Source organism: Doryrhamphus excisus, linkage group LG6, assembly GCF_037039965.1.
Source record: "Doryrhamphus excisus strain RoL-2023G ecotype Guam linkage group LG6, RoL_Dexc_Guam_v1.1, whole genome shotgun sequence".
NCBI lineage: Eukaryota > Metazoa > Chordata > Actinopteri > Syngnathiformes > Syngnathidae > Doryrhamphus > Doryrhamphus excisus.
The window spans coordinates 11,354,818-11,367,283 of NC_136362.1; the positions used below are offsets into that span (position 1 = coordinate 11,354,818).

General features: G+C 42.6%; 1 protein-coding gene across 1 annotated transcript; it reads right to left on the reverse strand.

The window, feature by feature from the left end:
• Positions 1–755: 755 nt before the first annotated feature.
• On the reverse strand, positions 756–11,855 carry LOC144898560 (opsin-3-like). Its single transcript, XM_078790980.1, has 3 exons — positions 11,472–11,855; positions 10,626–11,343; positions 756–1,286 (listed from the first exon to the last, which is right to left on the reverse strand). Exons 2-3 carry the CDS (start codon positions 10,999–11,001, stop codon positions 922–924), a joined length of 741 nt encoding a protein of 246 aa, XP_078647106.1. The 5' UTR covers positions 11,002–11,343; positions 11,472–11,855; the 3' UTR covers positions 756–921.
• Positions 11,856–12,466: the final 611 nt, after the last annotated feature.

Below are 12,466 nucleotides of genomic sequence, written 5' to 3' on the forward strand. Positions count from 1 at the left end.
ACAGAGTTGGCCGAGAGTGGAATTGAACTCGGGTCTCCTAGCTGTGAGGCATGCATGCTAACCCCCCGTGCAGCCATGACCATAGGTGAGAGTGGGAACATAGATCGACCAGTAAATCGAGAGCTTTGTCTTCCGGCTCTGTCGACCTCACGCTGCAACCTTCCGTCACTCGGGAACAAGACTCCGAGATACTTAAACCTCATTCCCAACCTGGTTCTTAGGACATGGGGCGATTATCGTCCAGCAACATATGCTATAAATTATGCTAACTGAAATAGCTTGGAGTCGCCAATTAACCTAGCATGTTTTTGGAATGTGGGAGGAAACCGGAGTACCCGGAGAAAACCCACACATACGTGGGGAGAACATGCAAACTCCACACAGAGATGGCCGAGAGTGGAAAATCGCGACAACATCAATCAAAAAACATGTTTACCCAATAACTGTAGTTGTGCTTGGGAAGTTGGCACAAATATTCCTTGGAGAAAAAGACAGATAGTGGTGGTCAAGGCAATTTCCTTATTTGATTAGCACTGCGCCGGTTAACATCCTGGACTGGTGGCCAGCCAATCACAGGGCACATATAGACAAACAACCATTCACACTCACATTCATACCTATGGACAATTTGGAGTCGCTAATTAAGCTAGCATGTTTTTGGAATGTGGGAGGAAACCGGAGTACCCGGAGAAAAGCCACGCATGCACGGGGTCTGCGCGCTAACCACTCGACCAGCGTGCAGCCAAGTTGTTGGGATAAAAACTTAAAAATTTTAGCATTTTCTGGTCAACGAGGACGTATTTTTCAGAAGTCAACTACAGTAGGCTTTGTTTATTTTTTACTGTATACTACAGATATTGGAGTGTACCAAGAATGTGAGCAGAGGTGCATTCGTTTAAATAGGTAAATTTACACTCAAGCTCACCTGCATTGATTCTGATGATGAAGCCAACTCACCTGTCTGATGGCACACAGCAGCTTCCCATAGCAGAACACGATCACCAACAATGGCACGATGAGGCAAAAAACAAACAAACAGATGATGTAAGATATGTTATTTGTCGTCGTGGCTTTCCAGTCCACAGAGCAGGTGGTCCCGGGCCCTTCTGGACCATAGCGACTCCAGCCAAACAGTGGAGGCACAGTCCAGATGAGGGAATAGACCCAAGAGAGGGTGATGCCCAATGCGATCTTATAGTAGTTGGAGGAGTCTGCCTCAGTGGGAGCCATCATGGTGCAGTAGCGCTCATAGGAGAGGACCGCCAGAGAGATCAAGGACACGATACCTACAATGAGACAACAGATATTAGAAGCTGGTAACATCGAGGGCAGTAATAACTGATATTGAAGAACATTCCACTTTACAAAGCGTCCTTCCTTTTAATATGGCTTCTTTGAGACTAAACAGTAGCCATGTATATATGGACCCAAATATTCCAATTCCATTCGGGTTATTTGGAAAGAATGTAACCTTTGTATACACCTCATTCCGAAAGAAAAGTGCCAATACAAATGAATATATAATTGGATTCACAGGGGTGGAATATTCCTTTCCCCAATCCAATTGAGGTATCTTGTACCCGCTCAAACGGAAAGTTCTTCTTCGTGGTGTTTTTCTTCTTCTGTTGTTTATTAGCGGTTGGCAAAAGCAGCTTTTGTGTGCATTAGCGCCATCTGTGGAACAGAATCTAAACCCTTCTATACGCCATTCACAAGTCCAGTTTTATTTAAAAAAAAGAAAATACATATCTATATAAAACATGTGCCTAGCTTAATTGAACTTTATCTTTTCCTGTTCCCGGGTGCGTTCTTTCAGCGAATGCTGAAATATGACGTAACACGCAGCTCCAGATGTTCTTCGATTGAACAAAATGGAGGCGAGCAATCGGCACTGGACTGCTGCGGAAAGTTTGTTTTTGATTCAAACTAAATTTCAAGACTGGAACGAACGGAAAAATGACAATAAGGAGTTATTCCAACAAGTGAAAGAAAAACTGGAGGAAGTCGGTATCACGTGATGCTGGTGTTTACGCTTTACTGCGCATGCCCCATTGACTATTCTGGTTGATTATAGCGGCGCATGTAGACACGCGATTGGAATATTCCTTTCCATCTATACCATTGCTTTCGGAAAGGTCATTCGGAAAGATTCCATTCGGAAAGAGAAAAATTCCTCATGTAAACATTCATTTTCTACCGCTTATCCTCACGAGGGTCGCGGGTTTGCTTGAGCTTATCCCAATTGTCTTCGGGCAAGAGGCTGGGGTGCACCCTGGACTGGTCGCCAGCCAATCACATGGCACATTTCTAAGCAACAAACACATCTATGATCCTTTCAAAACCATAACAGTACCAAGTCCAAGGCTTCCACTTCACAGTAGCTATTCAGTGAAATATTAAACACAAGACTTGAACATTTTTTTTTCAATAAAATCAATAAGTTATTCAGTGAACACACACTCTTACTACCGTAATAAAGCTCCTTTTCATTATCTTACAGCTCAGGCCACCTGAGGCTGCAACTCAGTGTTGCTGACCCCCCCCAGTGTTTTAATTTTGTTTGTATTCTGTTTGGAGGCCATTATGTTCCATGAAATCGTCCTTCAAGCTCATTGATTTTTACTGGCAATTAAGTGGACTTGTGCAGGACACCGCTTGTAAAAAGATGCCCCAGACATTTGGCAGGTTTGAATAATACATTTAAATATACACAGTGTCTAGTTTTTTATTGTTTGTACCATACACATATTCACAGTATATTTACAGTACGTTGATGTTTCGCTTTATAGATTGCAAAAAGACGACTTGTGTGTTTTATTGGTGGAGAAACTCAACAAAGCTTTGTAACCTCGCACTTTTGATGTGCACTGATTGACTCAGCAACAAGTTCCCAGTTTATTTTTTTCATTCATTTCTCTTGCAATCCACTCATACTTGTTTTTTTTTTCCGCTTTGGCTGATGCTGTCATTTGTTCTCAGGCTGCACTTAATCATCAAAGAGTGGGCGCTCTATCTTCTCATATTCAGGCAGAAATCCTTCTGAATGTACCGTTCGTTAAAGGTCATATATAACTACTGATGGGTGTATATTATTTTGCTATACCAGAGGTTCGTGAAACAGCACAGTCCATCCATCAAATTGATGTCTTGATTGCCTGTCTGATAAGTTCGTGATGTTCCCATCCCCTGATGTCAAATAATGATCTGGCTAGCTTATCAAAGTAGGAACATGCAAGTCCATGACGTGACTGTTCTGTATTCTGTCCCAGAGTGATACCACTTAACAACGGAGCATTATAATGCCTTTATATGATCTTTGGAACATTAAGATGTCAGGAAAATCCTAAAAACATTACTTTTGGTTGACGTGACATCTTCTCCAAAAGATCTTTACACAATGCAATTTTTACCATTATTAGAACCCTGTAGTCACGAAGTAACACCCCTATAGTCATCTTCGTTTAAACCACATTGCCCAGCTGTAATGCGCAGGCTACAGGATCACTGTAGAAAATGATGTATTTCGATAGAAGCCATATTTACCGTATTTTCCGGACTATAAGTCACACTTTTTTTCATAGGTTGGCTGTTCCTGCCACTTATACTCCAGAGCGACTTATAGTCCAGAAAATATGATAGTTGATTTCCCTGCGACTGCAAGCCACGGTGCACTGTATTGACATACTGGCATTTCACTTGCACCGCTAGCACGGTCCAGCTTTGGACCATACCAAGCCATAAATGTACCACTTCCACACATAAATATGATTTTTTTTCATGTTGGACTGCAAAGATACTGATCATGAATTAATTTTTTGAAAAACCAGGATAAAGTTGGGTAGTGATGTGTGAACCGCAATGTTGCAAGGGACGACTGTATCTTCAAATTGTTAGTCTTAGGTAAAATGGAAATTCCATTTGGAAATCCAATCGTTACCTTTCATGTGTGCCGCCTTCACGCTCGTTAGAGCGTGGGATGCGATTTGAACGCCTTCTGTTTTGCTTCTAAAACACACCGACTGCAAAGCAAGAAGTTAGTTTATGGTTATGAGGCTTAACTTTAAGTATCATGTGGTGTCCAATCATAACAACTGACTATGGATGGATAATTGACTAATTTGCAAGATAAAAAAAATCGGGTCCGTAATGTTAGGACTGACTGTGTCTATACATCATGAAGTTACCATCAGTATTAGTGTTATGAACAATAAACCGATGTGACCGGATATCCGGTGTGACAAGCACCAGTACAAGCCTCCTTGATGGATAAGAATCAGTCAAGAATCCTTAGATTAATCGATTCAAGACAGGTCCCAAGGAAAAGCAAGACGAGCAACCGGTTCACAGTTCGTATCGTAAACAACGCGAGAGCCTGAACATACACTGTATCAAATCATGCTGTTTTTAAAATAAAATATGGTCTTTTTTAATTGCATTGTAACCGGTGTATCTAAAATCCAATTGAATGGTCCATCACAAAGACATTTCCATCTCTAACCAGCATGTTTGGAAGCTGTTGTTTTATGTAAAACAAATTAACTAACATGATTGCTTAATGTTCTACCGAAGAAATGCTGTGTTGTTGTTTTGTTTTTGTTTTTTTTTAACTCCCAATGCTTGAGGCGATGCAACTTCACAGCATCACAAATCAAATATACGGATCAAAGGCAACGGCTGAATCTAATTTCCCAAAAATCAAGCGCGTTACGATCGGATGGAAAAAAGAAAGGATCTTGTTCCACCCCTGCTGTGATGATCCCTCGCTGTGTCTGTCTTGTGCGTCTGCTAAAAAAAAAAAAGTATCTGTCTCTGGATTCCATCCCTAATACCACGTATCCGGGAAAAGACAGAATGAATGAAAAACATAGGATTGAGCAATACCGTTGTCCAATAAAAAAACATAACACAGCTGTGATCCAACTAAATTTATGATTTTAACAGTCTTGTAATTTACTGTTTATGACACAAATTGAGCAGCAGGCTAACCCTAAGATGTTTACGGTGGGTCATCGTTGTTCTTATTTCACGCTGAGGCCACTTTTCACCGAACACCACTCCAGCCAGGTGTTGTCTACGTGACATTGATATGCATTTGCTCTCCTGTGGATGGGTGCATGTTCTTTCATCTTTCAGCTCGTATTACGGCAGTTTGGACAAATGTGTGAGTGCTTGCACAAAGGCAATTTAAGTTCAGTTTGCCGCAAAAAAAGCCTCGGCGCTGCAAGGTTAATCCAGAGACCACGTGCAGAGTCTACTCAAGGCAGCAGCAGCAGGAATCAAACAGTATGCAGGGACACGCAAACATGTTGTCCAAATAGACCGCTACATTACAAGGTCAGGCGAGGAGGCATGCAAAAAAAGGTGGTCGGGCGCAGGTGAATGATACCGAAAGGGTGGAAAAACACACGTATGCTTCCAAATTGTCTGAGTATGTGCTCCTGGAAAATCATAACTGCCAATTTTAGGAGTGAAAAGGAGGCTGTGAGCACAAAGCAGAAGATTGCGAGTAAATGGTAGACTTTGGGAATATGTCAGACTCAGCCGGTTGCAGCATTGCCATTTCACATCTATCCATTTTCTACGCCTATTTCAGCTAACTACAGGGTACACGAGTCAAATCGCACTCATATTCGCCCTTTAGCATATTGTCAATTAAAACGACAAAACCGTGAGGAAGACTGACATCACTGTGTCAAAGCTAAAGCCAACATGTTTCATCGAAACAATCTTCCCAATCAGGTCTTTGACCCTTCCTCGTTGTTTCCTTTCTTTGAGCCCACTGAGAGATAAGTCATCCATAACCAATGCAGATGTTAATGATGTCTTCCAGTTATCCCTCTTTCAACACACACACTCTCCTCCCGCTTCTATTCCAGCGCACACAATCCCAACTCTTGTCAGGTTTTATTAAATTGGCTCCTCGTGGATGTCAGAGTAACACATCTTCAACGCTTAATCTCAGCATAACACTTGAGTTAGCGAGCACACGCGGGGTATATTGGAGGCTCACTTTGTTAACCGGGATGTGACTGAAATAGAGTAATCCTTTTTTTGGAAAATTGCCGACTTATCTCCACAGAAGTGGAAGTATGAAAAGTCTGTTTTGTATTTCAAAGTTTGACAGAATGAAGCTGCCCATAATTGATGGGGAATATTCAATTTTGTTAAGTCTTTATTGTTTCGTAAAGGAAAGCAACAAGGGAGGTCGGTTCACAAAGACAGTGAAGACGGAAATAATGAATCAGGCTCAATGAGCATCTTGATTTGGAGTTTTAACTCATTCAATCCGTGCCATTTTTTCAAAATTCAACTATTTCAGTTCCGGCGAGTTTAGACGAATATCGTTTTCCATGACTATATAAACATGGAACTGACCAAAACAACGATTAGACTCTCATGTTTCATCAAAAAAGTTTGTTCCTACCTTTTTCAGTTCTTTAGTAATCAGCAGTAGACCATAGGTAAGTTTCAGGAAAATATTAGTTTTCAACCATTTCAGTTCCGGCCAGTTTAAACGAATATCGTTTTCTATGACTATATAAACATGGAACTGACCAAAACATTGATTACACTCTCATCTTTCATCAAAAAAAGTTTGTTACTACCTCTTCCAGTTCTTTAGTAATCAGCAGTAGACCATAGGTAAGTTTCAGGAAAATATCAGTTTCCAACAAAAAAAAGTGAGGTACATTTCAAACATAACTTTCAATTTTAGACATTTTTTTTTCTTTTATATCACCTCAAATATCGAAACAACTGTACCACAACATGCATGCATTAAAGTTTCCCGACAATGCATAATAGTGGCATCATAAATATATGAAAAAGATCCATGCCAAGCTCTTATTAAATGCACTTTGTGGCCATTTTAATGCTTCAAACTGCAGTGACAGTGACTTCTTCATTACAGTAACATTACTGACACCTAGCGACCACTGTGGAATGCTACATACATTGAATGAATGTCTTTTTTATGCAGGGACACGACAGGGGCCCATGGCTCGTGATGGAATGATCCAGACACAAAAAAATGCAGTGTTGCAATTAGTTTTTCCAACAAAGATACGGCATGGCTTGGCGTTTCTTAAAAATGTGATCAAACAACGCAAAAACATCGGCCGCAAACAGGTTTCAGGTTTGATAAATAACTTGCCTGGTGCAAAATGATCACATGTGCATCTCTTACTTCCATTATTTTATGGAATTATTATTTTCCATTATTTTCCTTTAGTAAAGTTGGCAGCCTGACTTAACCTTCATTCAGTGGGGATGTGTGTTTTCCAGTTCGGGTGTTCAGGTTTAGGATGTGCAAGATTCATCATGGCTGCACGGCGACCGAGTGGTTAGTGCGCAGGGTAGGAGACCAGAGTTCGTTTCGCACTTTGAACGAGTGGTTAGCAGAGTTATGGTGACCACACAGTCAGGAGATTTGAATCTCTGCTCGGCCATCTATGAGTGGCGTTTTCAGCTGGGATAGGCTCCAGCACCCCCCACGACCCTCGTGAGGAAAAAACAGTAGAAAATGAATGAATGGAGAAAACATGTGAAATGTATCTTTTCACAAAAAACTTTTTTAGTCGGGAACTGATATTTTCCTGAAACTTACCAATGTTCTACCGCTGATTACTAAAAAACGGAAAAAGTTAGAAACAAACTTTTTCTGTTGTAAGACGAGAGTCTAACCTTTCTTTTGGTAAATTCCATATCACACAATATTCTATACCCTCATCCATCTCTGTGTGGAGTTTGCATGTTCTCCCCGTGCATGCGTGGGTTTTCTCCGGGTACTCCGGTTTCCTCCCACATTCCAAAAACATGCTAGGTTAATTGGCGACTCCAAATTGTCCATAGGTATGAATGTGAGTGTGAATGGTTGTTTGTCTATATGTGCCCTGTGATTGGCTGGCCACCAGTCCAGGGTGTACCCCGCCCGAGGACAGCTGGGATAGGCTCCGGCACCCCCCACGACCTTTGTGAGGATAAGCGGTAGAAAATGAATGAATGAATGAATGTTCAGATTGTACTCAAGCTCAACAAACAACAGTTGAAGCAATGCCTTTAAAAGTCTGATAGCTAATAGATGCCCTCCAAAGATTTATGAGTCCTTCCACAAGAGTTTCAACCGGGTGAAAGTTATGACTGCCGGCTGCGACTGATTGTGTATGCAGTTGTAAAAGAATGCGGAGCTAAGCCTTTCGGAAAACTTCTAAATACTTTATCAACTTTGTGATCCTGTTAAAAGTCATTCAGATTGTGGACGTGTTTTTATTGGGAAGACTGATGAGCTGCGAGAAATATTTCAAAGTAGCTGAACATGAAATTTGGTGGATTGATGGACGTGTCCCGCATGGCAGAAACAAGTAATGGAAACAAGATAAATGGCAAAAAATCTCCAGATAAATAAAGAAGGACGGCGCTGACAGATGCAGTGTATTTTTCCGTTTCAGTAACTGCGGAGATGCGTTCTTGGAGTGTAGTTTAATGGCAGACTGACACTATTTGACCATTATGGATAATGTACTCATTCATTTATTTTTCACTTTCAGATTTCCCCTGTCTGAAGTCGTCACTACATATACGCATCTCCATATGGTGTTGGCTTAGTTTTTACGCCAGTCATGCACTGCCATAAAATTGATTTATACGCATAAACTAATGACAAAAACACACATGGATGAATTTACTACGAGAAAGCAAAATAGGTTATGGCTTTCATGGCTCCTGCAAATTTGGGAAAAGCTGTGACGTCAGTTAAGACATTCATTCATTCATTTTCTACCGCTTTTCCTCACCCTGGACTGGTCGCCAGCCAATCACAGGGAACATATAGACAAACAACCATTCACACTCACATTCATACCTAGTATGGACAATTTGGAGTTGCCAAATTTCCTAGCATGTTTTTGGAATGTGGGAGGAAACCGGAGTACCCGGAGAAAACCCACGCATGCACGGGGAGAACATGCAAACTCCACACTGAGATGGCCGAGGGTGGAATTGAACCCTGGTCTCCTAGCTGTGAGGTCGGCACGCCAACCACTGGTCCACCGTGGCGCAACAGTTAAGACATAGCATTAATGTTTTAGTTTGAACAGTGTTGTCGCTATAGTGAGTATTTGAGTCACTAGCCACGTTTACATGAGGAGTTTTTCTCTTTCCGAATGGAATCTTTCCGAATGACCTTTCCAATTGGATACATGGAAAAGGAATATTCCAATTGCGTGTCTACATGCGCCGCTATAATCAACCAGAATAGTCAATGGGGCATGCGCAGTAAAGCGTAAACACCAACATCACGTGATACCGACTTCCTCCAGTTTTTCTTTCACTTGTTGGAATAACTCCGTATTGCCAGTTTTCCGTTTGTCCAGTCTTGAAATTTAGTTTGAATCAAAAACATACTTTCCAGTGCCGATTGCTCGCCTCCAACATCTCGAGCTGCGTGTTACGTCATATCTCGGCATTCGCTGAAAGAACGCAACCGGGAACAGGAAAAGATAAAGTTCAATCTTGCTAATATTTTATAATTAAGCTTGGCACATGTTTTATATAGATATGTATTTTCTTTTTTAATAAAACTGGACTTGTGAATGGCGTATAGAAGGGTTTAGATTCTGTTCCACAGATGGCACTAATGCACACGAAAGCTGCTTGCCAACCGCCAATAAACAACAGAAGAAGAAAAACACCACGAAGAAGAACTTTCCGTTTGAGCGGGTACAAGATACCTCAATCGGATTGGGGAAAGGAATATTCCACCCATGTGAATTCGATTATATATTCATTCGGATTGGCACTTTTCTTTCGGAATGAGGTGTATACAAAGGTTACATTCTTTCCGTTTGAGCAAATAACCCGAATGGAATTGGAATATTTGGGTCCATGTATACATGGCGACTGTGTGTCATGCACATGAATCCAAACACACTTTTTGATTATGGAACTTATTTCCAGCATGTATACAGGAAGTCCAAATGTGCTTTTTATATCCTCAGCCTGGCCTAGTTTCAGTTGAATTTGCCACTTTTTCGAATTTCCATCACCCCAGCAGGTACACCAGGGTGTCTTTTCTTATTGCAAACTCTTATGTCATATATCCTACCCATGACACCCCCTCCACCCGGAGCGTGCGCCACAGCCGTGCACGTTCAGCCCAGCGCAAACAGCTCAATGAAGGGTGATGAAGCATCTCTCTTGCCTGAGGCGCAGCCCACTCAACTCCAGTGGCAAACATTTAGCAGCCAATTGCACCCTCCGCCGTGTGGATCTGAAGCTCCACAGTCCGTATTGATGGGCTCAGCAGACCGTCACAGAAACGTCTTTTTGAAGTGAGATAATAAAATTTAGGCATATCGCCAAGACGACGTCATGAGTTTGCTGCGTTTTAGTGCGCAATGCTGCACGCTGTGTGTGCTGCTGCACTGCACTTTTGCAGTTTTTTTTTACTTATAAGTTAGTAATTGTGGTCATTAAAAGCGCTCTTAATGAATGCGTGCAGAAATGGCAGGTCATCAAACTTGAATAGGTTCATATTTGCGTTAAAATTAATACATACGTCATTTCGACGCACAGTTTGCACGCAGATTGTAGAAAATATAACACAAAAAAAATGTTGCGGTACTTACCAAAGAGTGAATTGGCGAAGCCGTACCACACGCAGCCTTTGTCTCCAATGAGCCACCTTCCCTGCGTACTGGCGGCGAAACTGAACGGCGTCCCCAGTACGCACACCAGCAGGTCGCTGATGGAAATGTTAATCAGGAGCAGGTTGATGGGAGATCGCAGCATCTTGTAGCGGCAGTAAAGCACCAGCACCAGCAAGTTGTTCACAAGTCCGAAAGTGCCGATGAAACCCAAACACACCGCCACGATGAGGTTCCCTGTCGGAGAGAGGGTGGAGCGCTGAGAGCCGCCCCCCAGCTGACCAGCTTCCTCGGCTCCGGCTTGCAGAGCGCTGTTGAAGCCCGCGCAGCCGCTCAGGCTCACGTTGGATGCGAGCATCTCGGCGGCGGCGCACTGGGGCGGCCACTGCGCGCCAAGTGGATACTAATAGAAAAACCACAATTACTGCACAGTTTAGGGGGTTTTCTCTGTTAGTGTGTGCGTGGACCAAGAATATCACATCCAGTCCAGTTTAAAAAAAAATGCAATGATTTAGTGTAACAGTTTATTTGTTATAGTGGTACAACTTTTCTAAAGTGCATGAGAAGGTTTTTTTTGGGGGGGAAAAAATGAGCCAAAAAAAGTTTTGCTCATGCAGACTCACTTTCTGGATGCTCCTCTGTCTTCACAAACACCTTCCCTCTCTGGCCCTGTTTTAAATCATTCTCCGCCGCTCACGGGCTGCTGACGTAAGGCCCCGAGAAAGGAGGGAGTGGGGGTGGGAAGAGAGCAGCATGAAGACCAAATAAACCATCATCACCATCATCATCACCCTGTTTGCTGAAGACAGAACTGCATTAAAACCCAACCTGCTTAATGAACAGTTGGGTTTCAGTTCAGAGTTGTTCTCTAAGGAACCCACGCTTGGTCCCACTTGCTTCAAAAACTTCTGCAAGGACGGGAGGAAAGAAATCCAACTGTCGTGACCTGGATGGCTGAATATCTTCACGATCCCTCAAGAACAAAGAATACAATGTTTTGGGACTTGGTTGACCTTGGGATACAAGAGAAACTTTGCAAATTGGGGATCCGTTCTTAATAAGCAGTTGGATTTGTGACTTATATGAAGATCTGGTGGCTGCACGGGGGTTGAGTGGTTAGCGCACAGGCCTCACAGCGAGAAGATCAGTGTTCAATTCCATCGTCGGCCATCTCTGTGTGGAGTTTGCATGTTCTCCCCGTGCATGCGTGGATTTTCTATGACATTTCTCCCACATTCCAAAAACATGCTAGGTTAATTGGCCACTCCAAATTGTCCATATGTAAGAATGTGAGTGTGAATGGTTGTTTGTCTTTTTGTGCTCTGTGATTGGCTGGCCCGAAGACAACTGGGATAAGCCCCAGCACCCCCCGCGACCCTCGTGAGGAAGAACCGTTAGAAAATGAATAAATGAATGTGTGTGACTGAGTTGCACGAGTGGTTAGCGCACATGCCTCACAGCAAGGAGACCCAAGTTCAATTCCATCTCTGTGTGGAGTTTGCATGTTCTCCCCGTGCATGCGTGGGTTTTCTCCGGGTACTCCGGTTTCCTCCCACATTCCAAAAACATGCTAGGTTAATTGGCAACTCCAAATTGTCCATAGGTATGAATGTGAGTGTGAATGGTTGTTTGTCTATATGTGCCCTGTGATTGGCTGGCCACCAGCCCAAAGACAGCTGGGATAGGCCCCAGCACCCCCTCATGAGGATAAGCAGTAGAAAATTAATGAATGAAGATCTGGTCATCTATGTATCATCTGTTTTCCAACACGGAATAGTAGGACCCCTTCTCATAGCTGTCTCAGGCAATGCCTGTTACGACAG